This window comes from Stegostoma tigrinum, chromosome 43 (genome assembly GCF_030684315.1).
Source record: "Stegostoma tigrinum isolate sSteTig4 chromosome 43, sSteTig4.hap1, whole genome shotgun sequence".
Taxonomy (NCBI): domain Eukaryota; kingdom Metazoa; phylum Chordata; class Chondrichthyes; order Orectolobiformes; family Stegostomatidae; genus Stegostoma; species Stegostoma tigrinum.
Genome location: NC_081396.1, coordinates 6,428,268 through 6,454,866, shown reverse-complemented (window position 1 = coordinate 6,454,866; position 26,599 = coordinate 6,428,268). Strand labels below are relative to the sequence as shown.

At 56.1% G+C, this 26,599-nt stretch overlaps 1 protein-coding gene across 1 annotated transcript in view; it reads right to left on the bottom strand.

Annotated features, from left to right (window-relative positions):
• Positions 1-1,724: 1,724 nt before the first annotated feature.
• Positions 1,725-26,599, bottom strand: part of LOC125449020 (tubulin polymerization-promoting protein family member 3-like) — a 25,461-nt gene continuing 586 nt past the window's right edge. The window contains exons 2-5 of the mRNA XM_048524584.2: positions 23,806-23,895; positions 15,903-16,231; positions 10,317-10,470; positions 1,725-4,797 (exon numbers count right to left, since the gene is read on the bottom strand). Coding sequence (XP_048380541.2) covers positions 4,603-4,797; positions 10,317-10,470; positions 15,903-16,231; positions 23,806-23,895 — 768 coding nt within the window. The 3' untranslated portion in view covers positions 1,725-4,602. The remainder of the gene's footprint in view (positions 4,798-10,316; positions 10,471-15,902; positions 16,232-23,805; positions 23,896-26,599) is intronic.

Below are 26,599 nucleotides of genomic sequence, written 5' to 3'. Positions count from 1 at the left end.
CGGGCAAACGCGAGGTGATGCATTTTGGAAGATCAAATTCAAGGGCGAACTATACAGTAAATGGAAAAGTCCTAGGGAAAATTGATCTGGGTGTTCAGGTCCATTGTTCCCTGAAGGTGACAACGCAGGTCAATAGGGTGGACAAGAAGGCATATGGCATGCTTTCCTTCATCGGGCAGGGTATTGAGTACAAGAGTTGGCAGGTCATGTTGCAGTTGTATAGGACTTTGGTTCGGCCACATTTGGAGTACTGTGCACAGTTCTGGTCGCCACATTATCAAAAGGATGTGGATGCTTTGGAGAGGATGTAGAGGAGGTTCACCAGGATGTTGCCTGGTATGGAGGGTGCTAGCTATGAAGAGAGGTTGAGTAGATTAGGATTATTTTCATTAGAAAGACGGAGATTGAGGGGGGACCTGATTGAGGTTTATAAAATCATGAGGGGTATAGTCAGGGTGGATAGCAAGAAGCTTTTTCCCAGAGTGAGGGACTCAATTACTAGGGGTCATGAGTTCAAAGTGAGAGGAGGAAAGTTTAGGGGAGATATGTGTGGAAAGTACTTTATGCAGAAGGTGCTGGGTGCCTGGAACACGTTGCCAGCGGAGGTGGTAGAGGCAGACACAATAGTGTTTTTTGAAAGATGTATCTGGACAGATACATGGATGGGTGGGGAGCAAAGGGATACAGAGCCTTGGAAAATAGATGACAGGTTTAGACAGAGGATCCCGATCGGCACAGGCTTGGAGGGCCGAAGGGCCTGTTCCTGTGCTGTAGGTTTCTTTGTTCTTTGTACTCCAGAGGTAGATGGCCTTAAGGGTCACAGAGAGTCCATGGGGTTGAGGGATGTGCCGGGGTGGGGGGTGTTAACATTGAGGGAGGAGGTTGAGACGGAAGGTTGAAGCTGGAGGGGCCTACAGGGTTACAGAGATCTGGGGATTAAGGATGGGGGGTGCAAGGGCAGTGGGGAGGCAGGTTTGAGGGATGTGGGTGGAGCGTAGAGGGACATTTGGAATGAGGACTCACGAAGCTGTTAACATCGAGTGACATGGGGACCTGGGGCTGAGGGTACCGGTGCGAGGTAGAATTGAAATCTCTGGTGGGTTAGGGACAGGGTCCACGGTGGGTTAGGGACAGGGTCCACGGTGGGTTAGGGACAGGGTCCACGGTGGGTAAGGGACAGGGTCCACGGTGGGTTAGGGACAGGGTCCACGGTGGGTAAGGGACAGGGTACATCGGGGGAGGTCAGGTTGAGTACCCCTCTCCCATTCACCATCATCACCTTTGATTGCTGTTCCTCGTCCCCCTCCCCACCTCCCCCTCCACCCCCCCCCTTCACCCTCCCCCTCCCTGCCTCACCCACCCTCCATCACCTTCCCCTCCCCATCTCCATCACCTCCCCCTCCCTTCCTCCCCACACTATCCCCTTCACTTGTCTCTGTCATCTGCACACCCCCGTCCGCCACTTCCCCCTCCCTACCTCCATCCCGCTCTCTGATCTCCCCACCTCCCTCAGCGCTCCCCCCCCCCCCACACACACCCACCCCCCACCCCTTGTCCCGCCCCTCCCGGCCTCTGCGAGGACCTCTCCCCGCTCTGCGGATGGGGGCACGGGCCCGCTGCGTCAGGGAGACGCCACCCCCCTCGCCCCTGGCTTCGATCCCCACCCCACCACCACCCCCCACAGCCACATGCCCCCGAATATCGGACGCAGTACTCTAGTTGAGACCGAGCCAGTGTTTTTGCCGTGTTTGTCGCTGTCTCGGGGGTCGGGGGGTGGGTGCTGTCTCTTGTGTGTTTTTATATTGTAAAACGTGGCTCTCTCTTTCCCCACCGCCTCTGTCACCTCCAAACATTTTCCAACGTACAGTCAGATTTCCGACTCTCGGACAGTCAGAGATCCACGGCAGAGATGCACGATGTGAGAGCTGGTTTTATTACTGCATACAAAGCATTAACTGCGCCCGGCTGCCGGGATTGCCGGAGGCTGGCTCAACTGGGTTCGACCGTGCTCCCTCTCCTCACCCCGCTACCCACCCCCTCCCAAATCCCCAGCCCGAGGGGCGTGAGGGGATAGCCCCCTTATTTTCTCTCTCTCTCTCAGAGATCTGAGGACTCCCTCCCTCACTCCCAATGCAGAGAGAGAGAGAGAGAGAGACAGGGACAGAGGAAGGGAGAGAGTGTGGAGAGAGAGAGCGCAGAGAGAGAGAGGAGAGAGACAGAGCGGGAGGGCAAGAGGGAGGGGAGAGAGAGAGAGAGAGACAGGGACAGTGGAAGGGAGAGAGAGAAACGGAGAGAGAGCAGGATAGAGAAAAGACAGAGAGAGATAGAGAGACAGGAGAGAGAGAGGGAGAGAGAGATTGACGGAGGGGGAGGATACTCCTCCAATGGGGCTGTGATCTCAACTTTCCTGCTGCCCAACACTCCCCTTTAAACCACCCACCCCCCAGCCCCAGACCTCACACCTTCTCCCCTCCATCTGCACCGCGGTGCACCCCCCGCCACCTCCCCCTCCCCCTTCTCCAGGGACGGCAGAGCAGGGAGTAGACGGGCCGAGACGTCTCGCTCTCTCTCTGAGCGCGTGCGGTCAGGGTACGATTTGGCACGGGCCGGTCTAAGACGGGAGGGGGTGGGTCTGGCGGGGAGTGGGGGGGGGGGGGTGGAGGTAGGGGAGCGATGTTTCGATCCCCGCGCCCCCTCCCCTCAGAGACCGAGCAAGGGCAGGTCATTCGACCAGGTGAAAATACTATATTCTTACAATCTCTACCCACCCCCCACATTCTCCATGAATGGAATCAGAAGGAATTTGTCGGGGGGGGGTGGGGTTTGGGGGGGGGTGCCCTTCGTGTTTGCCGAGATCCTTCAAGTAAAGTTTGGAATTGGGAGTAGGCTCTCAGGCCTTCAGGCTCGGCCGTTCCAACATGGCCGAACTAGCCCTCAACTTTCCTGCCTCTTCTTCCCCCTTGCCCGTTGGAAACTCTCTCTGTCTCCAGCTCAGCCCCGAGTATATTCAGCCCCCCTCCCCTCCCGTGTGCTGCTCACCAGGGAATGGAGCTCCCCAGGCCCTCCTCGCCGGTGTATCGGCCTCTCGGCTCCCCAAAAGCTAGTCCCTTTGTTTGCCTGTCCGTTTCTTTCCCCTCTCGCTCTCTCCCTCTGTGCTCCACACCATCCTTTCCCTCCCCGTCGCCCTCTCTGCGCACCCCCACACCACCCCCACCCTGGCTGTCGTCCACACTGCCCTCCCCATCGAGAACGCATGAGGGGTGCAATGGCAGGCGGGCTCCCTTAGATCCGAGGATGACCGTATGCCATTTCATTTCGCCGCCCCCCCCCCCCCACACAAACCCTGAGTGGGTTCAAACCCTGCCCTGTTGATCAAGTTCTGACCCCTCCAAAGCAGGGGTAGGGGATTGGGGTGGAGGGACCGGTGTTGGGGTTGGCAGGGGTGGGGGAGGGGGACGCCATTATGGATGTCGTCGGCCTGGTCTGTAGGCCGAAGGGAGCCAGAGATGTCAATTCTGTGATTTTCCCTCCTCCGTCTAGGGTTAGCACAGAGAGCTATTCAACCATCCCTCCCTCTTGGTGCTCCATGCCATCCTTTCCCTCCCCATCGCCCTCTCCCTCCTGACCCCTGAGCTCCCCACCCACCCCCCAAGAAGCTGCAGTCCATGGTCATTGTGCCCAGCTTCATGACCACATGGTCAACACCCCCATACCCCCAGCCCCCGCTGCCGAGGTCAAACTGAGGATGATTTGGGGAGGATTGCTAACTTCCTTTCTGCACTTGGACACAGAGTAAAGCTCCCTCAACACTGCACCCCCCGACTGCCATCAAACACTCCCAGGGACAGGCACAGCGCAGGGTTAGATACAGAGTAAAGCTCCCTCTACACTGCCACCCACTCCCAATCAAACACTCCCAGGGAGGGGGACAGCCCGGGGTTAGTTACAGGGTAAAGCTCCCTCTGCTCCTCCTGCAGTCCCACACAGAGGCTTTGATTCTGATCTCTGTTGGCGCGATCCGTTTGAGACCAGGGGCTGATGGGATTGATGGCTAAATTGCACCACACCCCCACCCCAAACAAACTCCCCACCCCGGGCATGCCCTCGATGTGCACTTCATTCCCAAGGCTGGGGGAGCAGTTGGTGGCGGCGGGGAGGGGGGGTGAAAGAGAGCCAGGAGGCTGGGGTTCTGTCTCCCTGACCTTGCTGAAGGGACCTGATTGTCACAGGTCTTAAAGTGATGCTTGTGGGGTGTTGGGGGGGGTGGGGGGTGGAATCGAATCAGCCTCGCGACAGGACATTCCAGGGCCAGGTTGGGGGGTCGGATATAGACGCTGGAAGAGCGACGGGTCATTGTCAACTGAGCGGCGTGGGAGAGCGAGGGGGCCGCAGAGACAGAAAAGGGAGTCCGACCCAGAAGCACTTTCTGACCCTCATCTTTGCTGGAGCTGTTAGACCAAAGGAGACGGGGTGCCTGACACGGGTTCCGTTCAGCGCTGGGGCTGGGTTTGGCTCGGGGTCAATGGTGGGTAGGGGGGGACAAGAGAGAAGGCGCGCGAAGGTTAATTGGGAGGTGGGAGGGTGGGTCGGTCCCGAAAGGGCTCATTTAGTGCCTTTGACCTTCTGGTCGTAGGTGCCCCTGCCCTTGTAGGCTGCCACGAAGCCGGTGTGCTCCACCAAGTTCTCCCTGCCAGCCTTGCCTCGGCCTTTCCCTTCTTCGTCGAAGCGCTCCTTGTGTGAGCCGGTGAACTTGGAGGTGTCCATGAGGCGGTCGACGGCGCCAGATTTGGTGGTTTTCTGCGAGGAAGGAGGTGGAGAGGCGGGTTAGACGAGGGGAGGGACGATGCCGGCTTCAAGGGCCTCGGTCGAGGGGAGAACGCGAAGGACAGATGGACATTGGCCAATTCGGCCGACAAGCCGCCTCACCGGTTTCTAAAGAAATGGGGAGGGAGAGCACACCGGACGGGCAGAGCGGCCTATTCCAGCCCTAACTAAGGGGAGAAGAAGCAGTCAGCACGCTCCCTTCTATCGCCCAGGGATCAGAATGCTGCCTCTTGTTAGGGTGGGTTACCAGTGGGAAATTACCCATAGTGCACAGGGATGTGCGGGATAGGGTGGGTTACCCGTGGGGAATTACCCATAGTGCCCAGGGATGTGCGGGTTAGGGTGGGTTAGCCGTGGGGAATTACCCATAGTGCACAGGGATGTGTGGGTTAGGGTGGGTAAGCCGTGGCGAATTACCCATAGTGCCCAGGGATGTGGGGGTTGGGGGGGTTAGCAATATGGAATTACCCATAGTACACAGGGATGTGCAGGTTGGGGTGGGTTAGCCATGGGGAAATTACCCATAGTGCCCAGGGATGTGCGGGTCAGGGTGGGTTAGCCGTGGGGAATTACCCATAGTGCACAGGGATGTGTGGGTTAGGGTGGGTTAGCCGTGGGGCATTACCCATAGTGCACAGGGATGTGCGGTGTTAGGGTGGGTGAGCCGTGGGGAATTACCCATAGTGCACAGGGATGTGTGGGTTAGGGTGGGTTAGCCATGGGGAATTACCCATAGTGCACAGGGATGTGCGGGTTAGGGTAGGTTAGACATGGGGAATTACCCATAGTGCACAGGGATGTGCGGGTTAGGGTGGGTTAGCCGTAGGAAATTACCCATAGTGCACAGGGATGTGCAGGTGAGGGTGGGTTAGCCGTGGGAAATTACCCATAGTGCCCAGGGATGTGCGGGTTAGGGTAGGTTAGCCGTGGGAAATTACCCATAGTGCACAGGGATGTGCGGGTTAGGGTGGGTTAGCCGTGGGAAATTACCCATAGTGCACAGGGATGTGCAGGTGAGGGTGGGTTAGCCGTGGGGAATTACCCATAGTGCACAGGGATGTGCGGGTTAGGGTGGGTTAGCCGTGGGAAATTACCCATAGTGCACAGGGATGTGCGGGTTAGGGTGGGTTAGCCATGGGGAATTACCCATAGTGCACAGGGATGTGCGGGTTAGGGTGGGTTAGCTGTGGGGAATTACCCATAGTGCACCGGGATGTGCGGGTTAGGGTGGGTTAGCCGTGGGGAATTACCCATAGTGCACCGGGATGTGGCGTCAGGGTGGGTAGGCCGTGGGAAATTACCCATAGTGCACAGGGATGTGCGGTTAGGGTGGGTTTGCCGTGGGGAATTACCCATAGTGCACAGGGATGTGCGGGTTAGGGTGGGTTTGCCGTGGGGAATTACCCATAGTGCACAGGGATGTGGGGGTTAGGGTGGGTTAGCCGTGGGGAATTACCCATAGTGCACAGGGATGTGGGGGTCAGGGTGGGTTAGCCGTGGGGAATTACCCATAGTGCACAGGGATGTGGGGGTCAGGGTGGGTTAGCCGTGGGGAATTACCCATAGTGCACAGGGTTGTGGGGGTTAGGGTGGGTTAGCCGTGGGGAATTACCCATAGTGCACAGGGATGTGCTGGTTAGGGTGGGTTAGCCATGGGGATTTACCCATAGTGCACAGGGATGTGGGGGTTTGGGTGGGTTAGCCGTGGGAAATTACCCATAGTGCACAGGGATGTGGGGGTTAGGGTGGGTTAGCCGTGGGAAATTACCCATAGTGCACAGGGATGTGCTGGTTAGGGTGGGTTAGCCATGGGGATTTACCCATAGTGCACAGGGATTTGGGGGTTAGGGTGGGTTAGCCGTGGGAAATTACCCATAGTGCACAGGGATGTGCGGGTTAGGGTGGGTTAGCCGTGGGGAATTACCCATAGTGCACCGGGATGTGGCGTCAGGGTGGGTAGGCCGTGGGAAATTACCCATAGTGCACAGGGATGTGCGGTTAGGGTGGGTTTGCCGTGGGGAATTACCCATAGTGCACAGGGATGTGCGGGTTAGGGTGGGTTTGCCGTGGGGAATTACCCATAGTGCACAGGGATGTGGGGGTTAGGGTGGGTTAGCCGTGGGGAATTACCCATAGTGCACAGGGATGTGGGGGTCAGGGTGGGTTAGCCGTGGGGAATTACCCATAGTGCACAGGGATGTGTGGGTTAGGGTGGGTTAGCCGTGGGGAATTACCCATAGTGCACAGGGATGTGGGGGTTAGGGTGGGTTAGCCGTGGGGAATTACCCATAGTGCACAGGGGTGTACGGGTTAGGGTGGGTTAGCCAATGGGGAATTACCCATAGTGCACAGGGATGTGCTGGTTAGGGTGGGTTAGCCATGGGGAATTACCCATAGTGCACAGGGATGTGCGGGTTAGGGTGGGTTAGCAGTGGGAAATTACCCATAGTGCACAGGGATGTGGGGGTTAGGGTGGGTTAGCCGTGGGGAATTACCCATAGTGCACAGGGATGTGCTGGTTAGGGTGGGTTAGCCATGGGGATTTACCCATAGTGCACAGGGATGTGGGGGTTAGGGTGGGTTAGCCGTGGGAAATTACCCATAGTGCACAGGGATGTGGGGGTTAGGGTGGGTTAGCTGTGGGAAATTACCCATAGTGCACAGGGATGTGTGGGTTAGGGTCGGTTAGCCGTGGGGAATTACCCATAGTGCACAGGGATGTGGGGGTTAGGGTGGGTTAGCCATGGGGAATTACCCATAGTGCACAGGGATGTGGGGGTTAGGGTGGGTTAGCCGTGGGGAATTACCCATAGTGCACAGGGATGTGGGGGTTAGGGTGGGTTAGCCGTCGGAAATTACCCATAGTGCACAGGGATGTGCAGGTTAGGGTGGGTTAGCCGTGGGAAATTACCCATAGTGCACAGGGATGTGCGGGGTCAGGGTGGGTTAGCCGTGGGGAATTACCCATAGTGCACAGGGATGTGCGGGTTAGGGTGGGTTAGCCGTGGGGAATTACCCATAGTGCACAGGGATGTGCGGGTTAGGGTGGGTTAGCCGTGGGGAATTACCCATAGTGCACAGGGATGCGGGGGTTAGGGTGGGTTAGCCATGGGGAATTACCCATAGTGCACAGGGATGTGGGGGTTAGGGTGGGTTAGCCGTGGGGTATTACCCATAGTGCACAGGGATGTGGGGGTTAGGGTGGGTTACCCGTGGGGAATTACCCATAGTGCACAGGGATGTGCGGGTTAGGGTGGGTTAGCCATGGGGAATTACCCATAGTGCACAGGGATGTGGGGGTTAGGGTGGGTTAGCCGTGGGGAATTACCCATAGTGCACAGGGATGTGGGGGTTAGGGTGGGTTAGCCGTCGGAAATTACCCATAGTGCACAGGGATGTGCAGGTTAGGGTGGGTTAGCCGTGGGAAATTACCCATAGTGCACAGGGATGTGTGGGTTAGGGTGGGTTAGCCGTGGGGAATTACCCATAGTGCACAGGGATGTGGGGGTTAGGGTGGGTTAGCCGTGGGGAATTACCCATAGTGCACAGGGATGTGCGGGTTAGGGTGGGTTAGCCGTGGGAAATTACCCATAGTGCACAGGGACGTGCGGGTTAGGGTGGGTTAGCCGTGGGGAATTACCCATAGTGCACAGGGATGTGCAGGTTAGGGTGGGTTAGCCGTGGGAAATTACCCATAGTGCACAGGGACGTGCGGGTTAGGGTGGGTTAGCCGTGGGGAATTACCCATAGTGCACAGGGATGTGCGGGTTAGGGTGGGTTAGCCGTGGGGTATTACCCATAGTGCACAGGGATGTGCGGGGTCAGGGTGGGTTAGCCGTGGGGAATTACCCATAGTGCACAGGGATGTGCGGGTTAGGGTGGGTTAGCCGTGGGGAATTACCCATAGTGCACAGGGATGTGCGGGTTAGGGTGGGTTAGCCGTGGGGAATTACCCATAGTGCACAGGGATGTGGGGTTAGGGTGGGTTAGCCGTGGGGAATTACCCATAGTGCACAGGGATGTGGGGGTTAGGGTGGGTTAGCCGTGGGGAATTACCCATAGTGCACAGGGATGTGGGGGTTAGGGTGGGTTAGCCGTGGGGAATTACCCATAGTGCACAGGGATGTGGGGGTTAGGGCGGGTTAGCCGTGGGGAATTACCCATAGTGCACAGGGATGTGCGGGTTAGGGTGGGTTAGCCGTGGGGAATTACCCATAGTGCACAGGGATGTGCCGGTTGGGGTGGGTTAGCCGTGGGGAATTACCCATAGTGCACAGGGATGTGCCGGTTGGGGTGGGTCAGCCGTGTGGAATTACCCATAGTGCACAGGGATGTGGGGGTTAGGGTGTGTTAGCCGTCGGGAATTACCCATAGTGCACAGGGATGTGCGGGTCAGTGTGGGTTAGCTGTGGGGAATTACCCATAGTGCACAGGGATGTGCGGGTTAGGGTGGGTTAGCCGTGGGGAATTACCCATAGTGCACAGGGATGTGCGGGTTAGGGTGGGTTAGCCGTGGGGAATTACCCATAGTGCACAGGGATGTGGGGGTTAGGGTGGGTTAGCCGTGGGGAATTACCCATAGTGCACAGGGATGTGGGGGTCAGGGTGGGTTAGCCGTGGGGAATTACCCATAGTGCACAGGGATGTGCGGGTTAGGGTGGGTTAGCCGTGGGGAATTACCCATAGTGCACTGGGATGTGCGGGTTAGGGTGGGTTAGCCGTGGGGAATTACCCATAGTGCACAGGGATGTGGGGGTTAGGGTGTGTTAGCCGTGGGGAATTACCCATAGTGCACAGGGATGTGCGGGTTAGGGTGGGTTAGCCGTGGGGAATTACCCATAGTGCACAGGGATGTGCGGGTTAGGGTGGGTTAGCCGTGGGGAATTACCCATAGTGCACAGGGATGTGTGGGTTAGGGTGGGTTAGCCGTGGGGAATTACCCATAGTGCACAGGGATGTGGGGGTTAGGGTGGGTTAGCCGTGGGGAATTACCCATAGTGCACAGGGATGTGCGGGTTAGGGTGGGTTAGCCGTGGGGAATTACCCATAGTGCACAGGGATGTGCGGGTTAGGGTGGGTTAGCCGTGGGGAATTACCCATAGTGCACAGGGATGTGGGGGTTAGGGTGGGTTAGCCGTGGGGAATTACCCATAGTGCACAGGGATGTGGGGGTTAGGGTGGGTTAGCCGTGGGGAATTACCCATAGTGCACAGGGATGTGGGGGTTAGGGTGGGTTAGCCGTGGGGAATTACCCATAGTGCACAGGGATGTGCGGGTCAGGGTGGGTTAGCCGTGGGGAATTACCCATAGTGCACAGGGATGTGCGGGTCAGGGTGGGTTAGCCGTGGGGAATACTATGGTTACAGATTTCCTCAATAGGCCGAACGGCCTCTATCCGCCCCAGAGGGAGCTCGGGACTGTAAGAAAGGCACGTGCAGGATGGTTCCTCGGTACTGGGGCCTGCTCACGTCTGGGAGAGCTTGGCTACAAACCGTAACGCCGACCAGCGCTGGCTCCTTCCCCGCAGTGAGGGAGTAGATCGCTTCGATGGCTTCCTCTTCGGACAGGTCCTTAAACCGTTTCCTCGACAACTCTTTCAGAGCCTGACGGAACTCCTCAAACGTTATCACACGGGCAGCCTTGGCCCTGTAGAGCAGGAGCAGTGTGTGAATACTTAATAACACAGATATCTCCCTGAGAGAGAGAGAGGGGGGGGACTGAGAGACACCAGTCAGTGTACAGATATCTCCCTGAGAGAGAGGGGGTACTGAGAGACACCAGTCAGTGTACAGATATCTCCCTGAGAGAGAGAGAGGGGGGGGGACTGAGAGACACCAGTCAGTGTACAGATATCTCCCTGAGAGAGAGAGAGAGGGGACTGAGAGACACCAGTCAGTGTACAGATATCTCCCTGAGAGAGAGAGGGGACTGAGATACACCAGTCAGTGTACAGATATCTCCCTGAGAGACACCAGTCAGTGTACAGATATCTCCCTGAGAGAGAGAGAGAGGGGACTGAGAGACACCAGTCAGTGTACAGATATCTCCCTGAGAGAGAGGGGGACTGAGAGACACCAGTCAGTGTACAGATATCTCCCTGAGAGAGAGGGGGGACTGAGAGACACCAGTCAGTGTACAGATATCTCCCTGAGAGAGAGAGGGGGGACTGAGAGACACCAGTCAGTGTACAGATATCTCCCTGAGAGAGAGAGAGGGGACTGAGAGACACCAGTCAGTGTACAGATATCTCCCTGAGAGAGAGGGGACTGAGAGACACCAGTCAGTGTACAGATATCTCCCTGAGAGAGAGAGGGGGGACTGAGAGACACCAGTCAGTGTACAGATATCTCCCTGAGAGAGAGAGAAGAGGGGACTGAGAGACACCAGTCAGTGTACAGATATCTCCCTGAGAGAGAGAGAGAGGGGGGGGACTGAGAGACACCAGTCAGTGTACAGATATCTCCCTGAGAGAGAGGGGGGGGGGACTGAGAGACACCAGTCAGTGTACAGATATCTCCCTGAGAGAGAGAGAGGGGGGACTGAGAGAGACCAGTCAGTGTACAGATATCTCCCTGAGAGAGAGAGAGGGGGGGGACTGAGAGACCCCAGTCAGTGTACAGATATCTCCCTGAGAGAGGGGGGGGACTGAGAGACACCAGTCAGTGTACAGATATCCCCCTGAGAGAGAGGGGACTGAGAGACACCAGTCAGTGTACAGATATCTCCCTGAGAGAGAGAGGGGGGACTGAGAGACACCAGTCAGTGTACAGATATCTCCCTGAGAGAGAGGGGGGACTGAGAGACACCAGTCAGTGTACAGATATCCCCCTGAGAGAGAGGGGACTGAGAGACACCAGTCAGTGTACAGATATCTCCCTGAGAGAGAGAGGACTGAGAGACACCAGTCAGTGTACAGATATCTCCCTGAGAGAGGGGGGGGACTGAGAGACCCCAGTCAGTGTACAGGTATCTCCCTGAGAGAGAGAGAGAGGGGACTGAGAGACCCCAGTCAGTGTACAGGTATCTCCCTGAGAGAGAGAGGGGGGACTGAGAGACACCAGTCAGTGTACAGATATCTCCCTGAGAGAGAGGGGACTGAGAGACACCAGTCAGTGTACAGATATCTCCCTGAGAGAGAGGGGACTGAGAGACGCCAGTCAGTGTACAGATATCTCCATGAGAGAGAGGGGACTGAGAGACACCAGTCAGTGTACAGGTATCTCCCTGAGAGAGAGAGGGGGACTGAGAGACACCAGTCAGTGTACAGATATCTCCCTGAGAGAGAGGGGACTGAGAGACACCAGTCAGTGTACAGATATCTCCCTGAGAGAGAGGGGGGACTGAGAGACACCAGTCAGTGTACAGATATCTCCCTGAGAGAGAGGGGGGACTGAGAGACACCAGTCAGTGTACAGATATCTCCCTGAGAGAGAGAGAGAGGGGGGGGACTGAGAGACACCAGTCAGTGTACAGATATCTCCCTGAGAGAGAGAGGGGACTGAGAGACACCAGTCAGTGTACAGAGACGTACCTGAGAGAGAGAGAGAGGGGACTGAGAGACACCAGTCAGTGTACAGATATCTCCCTGAGAGAGAGAGAGAGGGGGGACTGAGAGACACCAGTCAGTGTACAGATATCTCCCTGAGAGAGAGAGGGGACTGAGAGACACCAGTCAGTGTACAGATATCTCGCCGAGAGAGAGCGGGGGGACTGAGAGACAGCAGTCAGTGTACAGATATCTCCCTGAGAGAGAGAGAGAGGGGCGACTGAGAGACACCAGTCAGTGTACAGATATCTCCCTGAGAGAGAGAGGGGGCTGAGAGACACCAGTCAGTGTACAGATATCTCCCTGAGAGAGAGAGAGAGGGGGGGGACTGAGAGACACCAGTCAGTGTACAGATATCTCCCTGAGAGAGAGAGAGCTTACTGACAGACACCAGTCAGTATACAGATATCTCCCTGAGAGAGAGGGGACTGAGAGACACCAGTCAGTGTACAGATATCTCCCTGAGAGAGAGAGAGGGGACTGAGAGACACCAGTCAGTGTACAGATATCTCCCTGAGAGAGAGAGAGAGGGGGGACTGAGAGACACCAGTCAGTGTACAGATATCTCCCTGAGAGAGAGAGGGGACTGAGAGACACCAGTCAGTGTGCAGATATCTCCCTGAGAGAGAGAGAGAGGGGGGACTGAGAGACACCAGTCAGTGTACAGATATCTCCCTGAGAGAGAGAGGGGACTGAGAGACACTAGTCAGTGTACAGATATCTCCCTGAGAGAGAGAGGGGACTGATAGACACCAGTCAGTGTACAGATATCTCCCTGAGAGAGAGAGAGGGGACTGAGAGACACCAGTCAGTGTACAGATATCTCCCTGAGAGAGAGAGGACTGAGAGACACCAGTCAGTGTACAGATATCTCGCCGAGAGAGAGCGGGGGGACTGAGAGACAGCAGTCAGTGTACAGATATCTCCCTGAGAGAGAGAGGGGGCTGAGAGACACCAGTCAGTGTACAGATATCTCCCTGAGAGAGAGAGAGAGGGGACTGAGAGACACCAGTCAGTGTACAGATATCTCGCCGAGAGAGATGGGGGGGACTGAGAGACAGCAGTCAGTGTACAGATATCTCCCTGAGAGAGAGAGAGGGGACTGAGAGACACCAGTCAGTGTACAGATATCTCCCTGAGAGAGAGGGGACTGAGAGACACCAGTCAGTGTACAGATATCTCCCTGAGAGAGAGAGAGGGGACTGAGAGACACCAGTCAGTGTAGAGATATCTCCCTGAGAGAGAGAGGACTGAGAGACACCAGTCAGTGTACAGATATCTCACTGAGAGAGAGAGAGGGGACAGAGAGACACCAGTCAGTGTACAGATATCTCCCTGAGAGAGAGAGGGGGGACTGAGAGACACCAGTCAGTGTACAGATATCTCCCTGAGAGAGAGGGGGGACTGAGAGACACCAGTCAGTGTACAGATATCTCCCTGAGAGAGAGAGAGGTGGGGGGACTGAGAGACACCAGTCAGTGTACAGATATCTCCCTGAGAGAGAGAGAGGGGGGGGACTGAGAGACACCAGTCAGTGCACAGATATCTCCCTGAGAGAGAGAGAGGGGACTGAGAGACACCAGTCAGTGTACAGATATCTCCCTGAGAGAGAGGGGACTGAGAGACACCAGTCAATGTACAGATATCTCCGTGAGAGAGAGGGGACTGAGAGACACCAGTCAGTGTACAGATATCTCCCTGAGAGAGAGAGGGGACTGAGAGACACCAGTCAGTGTACAGATATCTCCCTGAGAGAGAGAGGGGACTGAGAGACACCAGTCAGTGTACAGATATCTCCCCGAGAGAGAGGGGACTGAGAGACACCAGTCAGTGTACAGATATCTCCCTGAGAGAGGGGGGACTGAGAGACACCAGTCAGTGTACAGATATCTCCCTGAGAGAGAGAGGGGGGACTGAGAGACACCAGTCAGTGTACAGATATCTCCCTGAGAGAGAGAGGGGGGGGGGACTGAGAGACACCAGTCAGTGTACAGATATCTCCCTGAGAGAGGGGGGACTGAGAGACACCAGTCAGTGTACAGATATCTCCCCGAGAGAGAGGGGACTGAGAGACACCAGTCAGTGTACAGATATCTCCCTGAGAGAGGGGGGACTGAGAGACACCAGTCAGTGTACAGATATCTCCCTGAGAGAGAGAGGGGGGACTGAGAGACACCAGTCAGTGTACAGATATCTCCCTGAGAGAGAGAGGGGGGGCACTGAGAGACACCAGTCAGTGTACAGATATCTCCCTGAGAGAGAGAGGGGGGGGACTGAGAGACACCAGTCAGTGTACAGATATCTCCCTGAGAGAGAGGGGACTGAGAGACACCAGTCAGTGTACAGATATCTCCCTGAGAGAGAGATGGGGGACTGAGAGACACCAGTCAGTGTACAGATATCTCCCTGAGAGAGAGAGGGGGGGGGACTGAGAGACACCAGTCAGTGTACAGATATCTCCCTGAGAGAGAGGGGACTGAGAGACACCAGTCAGTGTACAGATATCTCGCCGAGAGAGAGGGGGGGACTGAGAGACAGCAGTCAGTGTACAGATATCTCCCTGAGAGAGAGAGCGGGGACTGAGAGACACCAGTCAGTGTACAGATATCTCCCTGAGAGAGAGAGAGGGGACTGAGAGACACCAGTCAGTGTAGAGATATCTCCCTGAGAGAGAGAGGACTGAGAGACACCAGTCAGTGTACAGATATCTCCCTGAGAGAGAGAGGGGGACTGAGAGACACCAGTCAGTGTACAGATATCTCCCTGAGAGAGAGGGGGGGTACTGAGAGACACCAGTCAGTGTACAGATATCTCCCTGAGAGAGAGGGAGGGGACTGAGAGACACCAGTCAGTGTACAGATATCTCCCTGAGAGAGAGGGGGGACTGAGAGACACCAGTCAGTGTACAGATATCTCCCTGAGAGAGAGGGGGGACTGAGAGACACCAGTCAGTGTACAGATATCTCCCTGAGAGAGAGGGGACTGAGAGACACCAGTCAGTGTACAGATATCTCCCTGAGAGAGAGAGAGGGGGGGGACTGAGAGACACCAGTCAGTGTACAGATATCTCCCTGAGAGAGAGGGGACTGAGAGACACCAGTCAGTGTACAAATATCTCCCTGAGAGAGAGAGGGGGGACTGAGAGACACCAGTCAGTGTACAGATATCTCCCTGAGAGAGAGGGGACTGAGAGACACCAGTCAGTGTACAGATATCTCCCTGAGAGAGAGAGAGGGGGGGGACTGAGAGACACCAGTCAGTGTACAGATATCTCCCTGAGAGAGAGGGGACTGAGAGACACCAGTCAGTGTACAAATATCTCCCTGAGAGAGAGAGGGGGGACTGAGAGACACCAGTCAGTGTACAGATATCTCCCTGAGAGAGAGGGGACTGAGAGACACCAGTCAGTGTACAGATATCTCCCCGAGAGAGAGAGGGGACTGAGAGACACCAGTCAGCGTACAGATATCTCCCTGAGGGGGCCGGTGGGGGGCGTACAGAGAGCCTGGTGCCTGTCCAGATGCCCACTTACTTGACCTTGGTGAAGACGATGTCCACGTCAGTGCCCGTCACGGTTTTCCCATCGATGACCCTACAGTCCTTGCAGAGTTTAGCGAAATTCTTCCCCGTCATGTCGTGCCCACTTGCCTTTGTGTCCCCGTGGATGGCGAACCTTCGGAATGTCTCCTGCAACTCCGCCAGCTCCCGCTCCCCCTCCGCCATGGCACTCGGCTCTCCCCTTCTCTCTGTGGTTGGGGCAGCGATTCCCCAGTGGGAGGGGACGAGAGACTGTGTCGGTGCCCGGTCTCTCTCTCTCTCTGTCTCACACTGCTCCCACAGCTCCGGCCGTCTTGCGGTGATCTGCAAACATTTACCGGTTAAACTCGCTGTGGGCCTCCATGAGCCTCTCGCGCCCTCAGTCCTGCACTGGCTCCTGATTTCTCATCCGCCTCGCTTGGCACATTTGAGAACGCAACAAACACAATCCCCTGCCCGCCACGAGACCATTTGCGCTCTCAAAGCCTCTCGATGTCGCTCACTCAGAGGGTTCCCCGCAAATCTGGGGGTCGGCCAATTTGCCTCGTCGTCCAGGTCATCATACGCCCTCCTGTGAGCAGGTTAGTGTGGGCACGTCAAGGGCAAATTACCCAATGTGCCCAGAGATGGACAGGGTTAGGGGGGATTAGCAGTGGAGAATTACCCATAGTGCACAGGGATGTGCGGGTCAGTGTGGATTAGCAGTGGGAAATTACCCATAGTGCCCAGGGATGTGCGGGTTAGGGTGGGTTAGCCGTGGGAAATTACCCATAGTGCACAGGGATGTGCGGGTTAGGGTGGGTTAGCTGTGGGGAATTACCCATAATGCACAGGGATGTGACGGTCAGGGTGGGTTAGCTGTGGGGAATTACCCATAGTGCACAGGGATGTGCGGGTTAGGGGGGGTTAGCCGTGGGAAATTACCCACAGTGCCCCAGTGATGTGCGGTTTAGGGTGGGTTAGCCGTGGGGAATTACCCATAGTGCTCAGGGATGTGCGGGTTAGGGTGGGTTAGCCGTGGGGAATTACCCATAGTGCATAGGGATGTGTGGGTCAGGGTGGGTTAGCCGTGGGGAATTACCCATAGTGCACAGGGATGTGTGGGTTAGGGTGGGTTAGCCGTGGGAAATTACCCATAGTGCACAGGGATGTGCAGGTGAGGGTGGGTTAGCCGTGGGGAATTACCCATAGTGCACAGGGATGTGCGGGTTAGGGTGGGTTAGCCGTGGGAAATTACCCATAGTGCACAGGGATGTGTGGGTTAGGGTGGGTTAGCCGTGGGGAATTACCCATAGTGCACAGGGATGTGCGGGTTAGGGTGGGTTAGCCGTGGGGAATTACCCATAGTGCACAGGGAAGTGGGGGTTAGGGTCGGTTAGCCGTGGGGAATTACCCATAGTGCACAGGGATGTGCGGGTTAGGGTGGGTTAGCCGTGGGGAATTACCCATAGTGCACAGGGATGTGCCGGTTGGGGTGGGTTAGCCGTGGGGAATTACCCATAGTGCACAGGGATGTGTGGGTTAGGGTGGGTTCGCCGTGGGGAATTACCCATAGTGCACAGGGATGTGGGGGTTAGGGTGGGTTAGCCGTGGGGAATTACCCATAGTGCACAGGGATGTGGGGGTTAGGGTGGGTTAGCCGTGGGGCATTACCCATAGTGCACAGGGATGTGGGGGTTAGGGTGGGTTAGCCGTGGGGAATTACCCATAGTGCACAGGGATGTGGGGGTTAGGGTGGGTTAGCCGTGGGGAATTACCCATAGTGCACAGGGATGTGGGGGTTAGGGTGGGTTAGCCGTGGGGGAATTACCCATAGTGCACAGGGATGTGCGGGTTAGGGTGGGTTAGCCGTGGGGAATTACCCATAGTGCACAGGGATGTGTGGGTTAGGGTGGGTTAGCCGTGGGGAATTACCCATAGTGCACAGGGTTGTGTGGGTTAGGGTGGGTTAGCCGTGGGGAATTACCCATAGTGCACAGGGATGTGCGGGATAGGGTGGGTTAGCAGTGGGGAATTACCCATAGTGCACAGGGATGTGCGGGTTAGGGTGGGTTAGCAGTGGGGAATTACCCATAGTGCACAGGGATGTGCGGGTTAGGGTGGGTTAGCAGTGGGGAATTACCCATAGTGCACAGGGATGTGCGGGTTAGGGTGGGTTAGCCGTGGGGAATTACCCATAGTGCACAGGGATGTGGGGGTTAGGGTGGGTTAGCCGTGGGGAATTACCCATAGTGCACAGTGATGTGCGGGTTAGGGTGGGTTAGCCGTGGGGAATTACCCATAGTGCACAGGGATGTGGGGGTCAGGGTGGGTTAGCCGTGGGGAATTACCCATAGTGCACAGGGATGTGCGGGTTAGGGTGGGTTAGCCGTGGGGAATTACCCATAGTGCACTGGGATGTGTGGGTTAGGGTGGGTTAGCCGTGGGGAATTACCCATAGTGCACAGGGATGTGCGGGTTAGGGTGGGTTAGCCGTGGGGAATTACCCATAGTGCACGGGGATGTGCGGGTTAGGGTGGGTTAGCTGTGGGGAATTACCCATAGTGCACAGGGATGTGGGGGTTAGGGTGGGTTAGCTGTGGGGAATTACCCATAGTGCACGGGGATGTGGGGGTTAGGGTGGGTTAGCCGTGGGGAATTACCCATAGTGCACGGGGATGTGCGGGTTAGGGTGGGTTAGCCGTGGGGAATTACCCATAGTGCACGGGGATGTGGGGGTTAGGGTGGGTTAGCCGTGGGGAATTACCCATAGTGCACAGGGATGTGCGGGTTAGGGTGGGTTAGCCGTGGGGAATTACCCATAGTGCACAGGGATGTGCGGGTTAGGGTGGGTTAGCTGTGGGGAATTACCCATAGTGCACAGGGATGTGCGGGTTAGGGTGGGTTAGCCGTGGGGAATTACCCATAGTGCACAGGGATGTGGGGGTTAGGGTGGGTTAGCCGTGGGGAATTACCCATAGTGCACAGGGATGTGGGGGTTAGGGTGGGTTAGCCGTGGGGAATTACCCATAGTGCACAGGGATGTGGGGGTCAGGGTGGGTTAGCCGTGGGGAATTACCCATAGTGCACAGGGATGTGGGGGTTAGGGTGGGTTAGCCGTGGGAAATTACCCATAGTGCACAGGGATGTGTGGGTCAGGGTGGGTTAGCCGTGGGGAATTACCCATAGTGCACAGGGATGTGGGGGTTAGGGTGGGTTAGCCGTGGGGAATTACCCATAGTGCACAGGGATGTGGGGGTCAGGGTGGGTTAGCCGTGGGGAATTACCCATAGTGCACAGGGATGTGCGGGTTAGGGTGGGTTAGCCGTGGGGAATTACCCATAGTGCACAGGGATGTGCGGGTTAGGGTGGGTTAGCCGTGGGGAATTACCCATAGTGCACAGGGATGTGCCGGTCTGGGTGGGTTAGCCGTAGTCGGTGGGTATTTGTAACGGAGCCTGCGCCGCCTGCCTCTGTGTCCTGAGCCGAGGTGACCCGAACTCTGAGATTCAGCTCCGGCGAAGTGGCACCGCGTTGGCTCTGTGCCTGAGCCTGAACAAACCGGCTCTTGGTCGTGTGGCTGTTGGCGTCGCCCTGCGTTGTTTGGGAGGTTCTGACAGAAACAGTGCAGCAACAACACGCAAACTAATCTCCCACCAGTTATCAGTCTGGCATCGTCAAACATTCACCGTGATTCCGGTCCGACCGAGAGAGAGAGGGAGGGAGAGACACTGAGACAGACCGAGCACAACACAGAGAGAGAGGGAGGGAGAGACACTGAGACAGACCGAGCACAACACAGAGAGAGAGGGAGGGAGAGACACTGAGACAGACCGAGCACAACACAGAGAGAGAGGGAGGGAGAGACACTGAGACAGACCGAGCACAACACAGAGAGAGAGGGAGGGAGAGACACTGAGACAGACCGAGCACAACACAGAGAGAGAGGGAGGGAGAGACACTGAGACAGACCGAGCACAACACAGAGAGAGAGGGAGGGAGAGACACTGAGACAGACCGAGCACAACACAGAGAGAGAGGGAGGGAGAGACACTGAGACAGACCGAGCACAACACAGAGAGAGAGGGAGGGAGAGACACTGAGACAGACCGAGCACAACACAGAGAGAGAGGGAGGGAGAGACACTGAGACAGACCGAGCACAACACAGAGAGAGAGGGAGGGAGAGACACTGAGACAGACCGAGCACAACACAGAGAGAGAGGGAGGGAGAGACACTGAGACAGACCGAGCACAACACAGAGAGAGAGGGAGGGAGAGACACTGAGACAGACCGAGCACAACACAGAGAGACAGTGGGGGAGAGACACTGAGACAGACCGAGCACAACACAGAGAGAGAGGGAGGGAGAGACACTGAGACAGACGGAGCACAACACAGAGAGAGAGGGAGGGAGAGACACTGAGACAGACCGAGCACAACACAGAGAGAGAGGGGGGGAGAGACACTGAGACAGACCGAGCACAACACAGAGAGAGAGGGAGGGAGAGACACTGAGACAGACCGAGCACAACACAGAGAGAGAGGGGGGGAGAGACACTGAGACAGACCGAGCACAACACAGAGAGAGAGGGAGGGAGAGACACTGAGACAGACCGAGCACAACACAGAGAGAGAGGGAGGGAGAGACACTGAGACAGACGGAGCACAACACAGAGAGACAGGGGGGGAGAGACACTGAGACAGACCGAGAGTGTGTGTGTGTGAGGGTGTGTGTGTGAGTGTGAGAGTGTGTGTGTGTGAGTGAGTGTGTAAGTGTGTGTGAGTGTGTGTGTTGCGGACGGGTGTGTTTAGCTGATGGGGGCCGTTGTGAGAGATGCCGAGGGCACAGCCCAGGCAATGGGGAGAGTGCGAGTGTGTCAGGTTTGTACACAGACATGTGTGTCTCCTTACACACATACATGAGCATGTGTACAGCTCCACAGACACACGGACACTGCAGGCTCACGCATGTGCACTAGATTTGTATATGTCTCTCACACACACACCCACATGTGCACCCACATTCGCACAAGTACTTGCACACTCACTCGCATGTTTCCGTCATCACACACACACTCACTCAATGCACACACAAGCACACAAATAAGCATGCACACACTCAAATGAATGCACACACACACACGCACAGATCTTCATCACAAATGTGCACACAGGCACATGCAAATACACACACACACGTGTACTCAAGAACACACAGATATATAGCACACACAGACAGACAAATGCTCCCATTTATCTGGCCTACTCACGTCCAAAATGCAGATGCTGAGGCAGAATCCAGCCTGCACTCACACTCACGGAGAGAGAGAGAGAGAGGGAGGGAGACGGAGGGAGCGAACAAAGAGAGAGAGAGAGAGACAGGGATGGAGGAAGGCATCGAGAATCTGAAAGAATTAGACCGGGGCTTGCAGCAAGATGCTGGGTCAGAAGCGAGGGTGAACAAAAATACAACAGCGAGGAATAAATCATCGAGAGAGAGAGATAGAGAGAGAGAGAGACAGACTGGGACACAGATTGAGAGAGAGAGAGGCAGACTGGGACACAGCTTGAGAGAGAGAGAGAGGCAGACTGGGACACAGATTGAGAGAGAGAGAGAGGGAGAGAGGCGGATTGGGACACAGCTTGAGAGAGAGAGAGAGGCAGACTGGGACACAGATTGAGAGAGAGAGAGAGGGAGAGGCAGACTGGGGCACAGATTGAGAGAGAGAGAGAGGGAGAGGCAGACTGGGGCACAGATTGAGAGAGAGAGAGAGGGAGAGGCAGACTGGGACACAGATTGAGAGAGAGAGAGAGAGGGAGAGGCAGACTGGGGCACAGATTGAGAGAGAGAGAGAGGGAGAGGCAGACTGGGACACAGATTGAGAGAGAGAGAGAGGCAGACTGGGACACAGATTGAGAGAGAGAGAGAGGGAGAGGCAGACTGGGACACAGATTGAGAGAGAGGGAGAGGCAGACTGGGACACAGATTGAGAGAGAGAGAGAGGGAGATGCAGACTGGGGCACAGATTGAGAGAGAGAGAGAGGGAGATGCAGACTGGGGCACAGATTGAGAGAGAGCGAGAGGGAGAGGCAGACTGGGACACAGATTGAGAGAGAGGGAGAGAGGCGGATTGGGACACAGATTGAGAGAGAGAGGCAGACTGGGACACAGATTGAGAGAGAGAGAGAGGGAGAGGCAGACTGGGACACAGATTGAGAGAGAGAGAGAGGGAGAGGCAGACTGGGGCACAGATTGAGAGAGAGAGAGGGAGAGGCGGACTGGGACACAGATTGAGAGAGAGAGAGAGGGAGAGGCAGACTGGGACACAGATTGAGAGAGAGAGAGGGAGAGGCGGACTGGGACACAGATTGAGAGAGAGAGAGAGGGAGAGGCAGACTGGGACACAGATTGAGAGAGAGAGAGGGAGAGGCAGACTGGGACACAGCTTGAGAGAGAGAGAGAGGGAGAGGCAGACTGGGACACAGATTGAGAGAGAGAGAGAGGGAGAGGCAGACTGGGGCACAGATTGAGAGAGAGAGAGAGAGGGAGAGGCAGACTGGGGTACAGATTGAGAGAGAGAGAGGGAGAGGCAGACTGGGACACAGATTGAGAGAGAGAGAGAGGGAGAGGCAGACTGGGGCACAGATTTGAGAGAGAGGGAGAGCAGACTGGGGCACAGATTGAGAGAGAGAGAGAGGGAGAGGCAGACTGGGGCACAGATTGAGAGAGAGAGAGAGAGGGAGAGGCAGACTGGGGCACAGATTGAGAGAGAGAGAGGGAGAGGCAGACTGGGGCACAGATTGAGAGAGAGAGAGAGAGGGAGAGGCGGACTGGGACACAGATTGAGAGAGAGAGAGAGGGAGAGGCGGACTGGGACACAGATTGAGAGAGAGAGAGAGGCAGACTGGGGCACAGATTGAGAGAGAGAGAGAGAGAGGCAGACTGGGGCACAGATTGAGAGAGAGAGAGAGAGGGAGAGGCAGACTGGGGCACAGATTGAGAGAGAGAGAGGGAGAGGCAGACTGGGGCACAGATTGAGAGAGAGAGAGAGAGGGAGAGGCGGACTGGGACACAGATTGAGAGAGAGAGAGAGGGAGAGGCAGACTGGGGCACAGATTGAGAGAGAGAGAGGGAGAGGCAGACTGGGCACAGATTGAGAGAGAGAGAGAGAGGGAGAGGCGGACTGGGACACAGATTGAGAGAGAGAGAGATGGGAGAGGTGGACTGGGACACAGATTGAGAGAGAGAGAGAGGCAGACTGGGGCACAGATTGAGAGAGAGAGAGAGAGAGAGGCAGACTGGGGTACAGATTGAGAGAGAGAGAGAGGGAGAGGCAGACTGGGACACAGATTGAGAGAGAGAGAGAGGGAGAGGCAGACCTGGGACACAGATTGAGAGAGAGAGAGAGGCAGACTGGGGCACAGATTGAGAGAGAGAGAGGGAGAGGCAGACTGGGACACAGATTGAGAGAGGAGAGAGAGGGAGATGCAGACTGGGACACAGATTGAGAGAGAGAGAGAGGGAGAGGTGGACTGGGACACAGATTGAGAGAGAGAGAGAGAGGGAGAGGCGGACTGGGACACAGATTGAGAGAGAGAGAGAGGGAGAGGCGGACTGGGACACAGATTGAGAGAGAGAGAGAGGGAGAGGCAGACTGGGGCACAGATTGAGAGAGAGAGAGGGAGAGGCAGACTGGGGCACAGATTGAGAGAGAGAGAGAGGGAGAGGCAGACTGGGGCACAGATTGAGAGAGAGGGAGAGGCAGACTGGGGCACAGATTGAGAGAGAGGGAGAGGCAGACTGGGGCACAGATTGAGAGAGAGAGAGAGAGAGAGAGAATGAATTGCAGAGATAAATGAGCGAGAGCTGGAGGCAGCCAGCAGCCCGGGATGTGCCTCACTGGGCTCCCCTGTTACCTGTGTGTCGCAGGTGATTCCCGAAGCCTCTGAGCGTTGTTCTGCCGTGGCCTTGTCGCTCACTGATTGAGAGGGAGTTGATGCTGATAACTGTCAAAACATTGAGCTCAGAGTGAGCAGGGAGCAGCTGGTGAAGGGGAGGGGTTCTCGGGTTTCAGTCTGCTCGCACAAAGCAAACAGCCATCAGCCCTCCCTCGACATTTCCAACCCACCCCCCCCACTCTCCCCGCACATCCTTCTCCTGGTCCGCTGCAACCCCCCACCCCCCCAGAATTTCTGGGCATCTTATCCCCACCACGCTACCCCGCCCTTCCCATCGGAGAGATGGAGCGAGGCAGGAATCAAGGGGTGGTGGGTGGATGGGAGGTAGCGCGGGAGAGGAAGGCAGAGGGAGTGGGAAAGGAGGACAGAGATAAATAGAGAGACAACACAGAGTCAGAGAGAGAGAGAGAGACAGACAGACAGAGAGAGACAGAAAAAGAGAGAGAGAGATGGAGATAAATAGAAAGACTGAGAGATGACACAGAGAGAGAGAGAGGGAAAGAGAGAGACAGTGAGAGAGAGAAACAGAGAGAGGGAGAGAGAGACTGAGAGAGAGGGAAAGACAGAGACAGAGAGAGAGTGAGATAGAGAGAGAGGGAAAGACAGAGAGAGAGAGACAGACAGAGAGAGAGAGAGACAGACAGAGAGAGACAGAAAAAGAGAGAGATGGAGATAAATAGAAAGACTGAGAGATGACACAGAGAGAGAGAGAGAGGGAAAGACAGAGAGACAGTGAGAGAGAGAAACAGAGAGAGGGAGAGAGAGACTGAGAGAGAGACTGAGAGAGAGAGAGAGAGAGACTGAGAGAGAGAGAGAGAGAGAGGAACAGAAGCTGACAGAGGTGAGTCAGTGTACGAGACACCAAAATGCAGAGACGGAGAGATACGGTGGGGGGGGAGGTGAGACAGATTGTACAGAGGTGTGTGTGGGAGAGAGAGAGAGAGAGAGAGAGAGATAGAGAGAGAGAGGAGAGAGAGAGAGAGAGAGAGACGGTGAGTGAAAGGGAGAACTAGACAAAAGAAGTCAGAGAGAGAGAGACCAGGAGATTGAGAACTGGTGAGAGCGAGAGGGAGAAAGAGAGAGTGCAAGAGTGGAAGAGAGAAACACTCTGGGAAAGAAGAGATGGAGAGAGAGTGAAAGAGACACACAGACAAAGAGAGAGGGAAGACAGGCAGTGATGGAGAGAGAAACAGACGGAGAGAGAGAGAGAGTCTGGGGGAGAGGTGGGGTGGGGCGGGGAGTGTGTTGATTACAATGATATCCAGTTGGATGCTCGAGGCATTCAGCCAGATGACCAGCATCCATTCTATCCCTGCTCGAGCCAATTCCTCATTGAGTCCTAACTATTTGCTGTCACTGGTGGCCAGGTAGAGGACGGTGCAGGTTATACAAAATGTTGGGGGTTTGGGGTGGGGGTTGCACTTGTGATGAGGATATGATTGCAAGAACCCGGGGTGGGTGGGGGGGGGGGGGGCGGTGGGTTAAGTGAGCCGTAGTGCCGTGTGGCACAGAAGCAGACCCTTCGGCCCAGGGACTACCCCAAACTGATCCGGTCCCATTTCCCGGTGTTTGGCCCTCTGGAACCCTTCCTACCCGTAGAGTTGGCAGACGACGCTAAAATTGGAGGTGTCATGGAAAACCGGGATGCCGTGCTGAGTGTCCCTCAGGGGTTTACAGTCTGCACCAGCCCAGGGCCACGCCAAACCTCTCCATGAATTGGGGTCTCCCTCCTTACCCCCTGGGTCGGATTTTCCTCTCAGCTGCTAATCGATGGCCGGGAGAGATGTCTTGGCCCAGAGAGCGGGTGGGAACTCCTCCGCAACGGAAAGCATTCAGGGCCAAAATGTTTTGGGAAGGGAGCCCGACGGAGCTCGCAGGGAAAAAAAACAGGGAGGAGAAAGCAGGGGGGGATCGGGGGACAGGGGCAGCAGGCCAGAGGGGCTGAACGGCCTCACTGCTGTTCTCTACGTGACTTTGCAAGCGCGGGCTCGCGACGTCAGTTTTGGACCGCGTGCACACTTCGGCCCCTTCGCATGAGGAGGTTCGAAGCGACATCCCCCGAATGTTGGACTGGGCTCCTGAGGAAGAGTCAGGACAGATCTGTCCCTCCGCACGGCTGCTGCCAGGCCCTGCTGAGTTCCTCCAGCATCCCCTGTTTGTCTCAGACCTTCGACCTTGGCACTATTTCGCTTTCGCAGAGTCGCGTGGAGGTGTGCAGCACAGAAACAGACCCTTCGGCCCGACCCGTCCGTGCCGACCCAAATGATCATAAATTGATCTGCCAGCATTTGGCCCCCTGTCCCTCTAACCCCTTTCTATCCACGTCCCCATCCCGATGCCTGTTAAAGGCTGTAACTGTACCGGCCCCCACCCACTTCCTCCGGCAGCTCCTTCCCCCCCACCCTCTGTGTGAAAATGTTGCCCCTCAGGTCCCTTTTAAACCTTCCCCCTCCCACGTTTAAACCTACCCTCCCTCTAGTTTTGGACTCCCCCCTCCCTTGGGGGGGGAAAGACCTTGTCCATTCCCCCTCCCGATGTTATAAACCTCTATAAGGTCCCCCCCCCACTCAGCCCCCGACACTCCGGGGAAAACAGCCCCGGCCTCTCCCTGTAGCTCAAACCCTCCGACATCCCTGTAACTCTTATCCGAACCCTTTCACACCATCCTCCCTACAGCAGGGAGACGGGATTGGACGCAGTATTCCCAAAGCGGCCCTGACCCATATCCATGTACAGCCCCAACACGACCCTC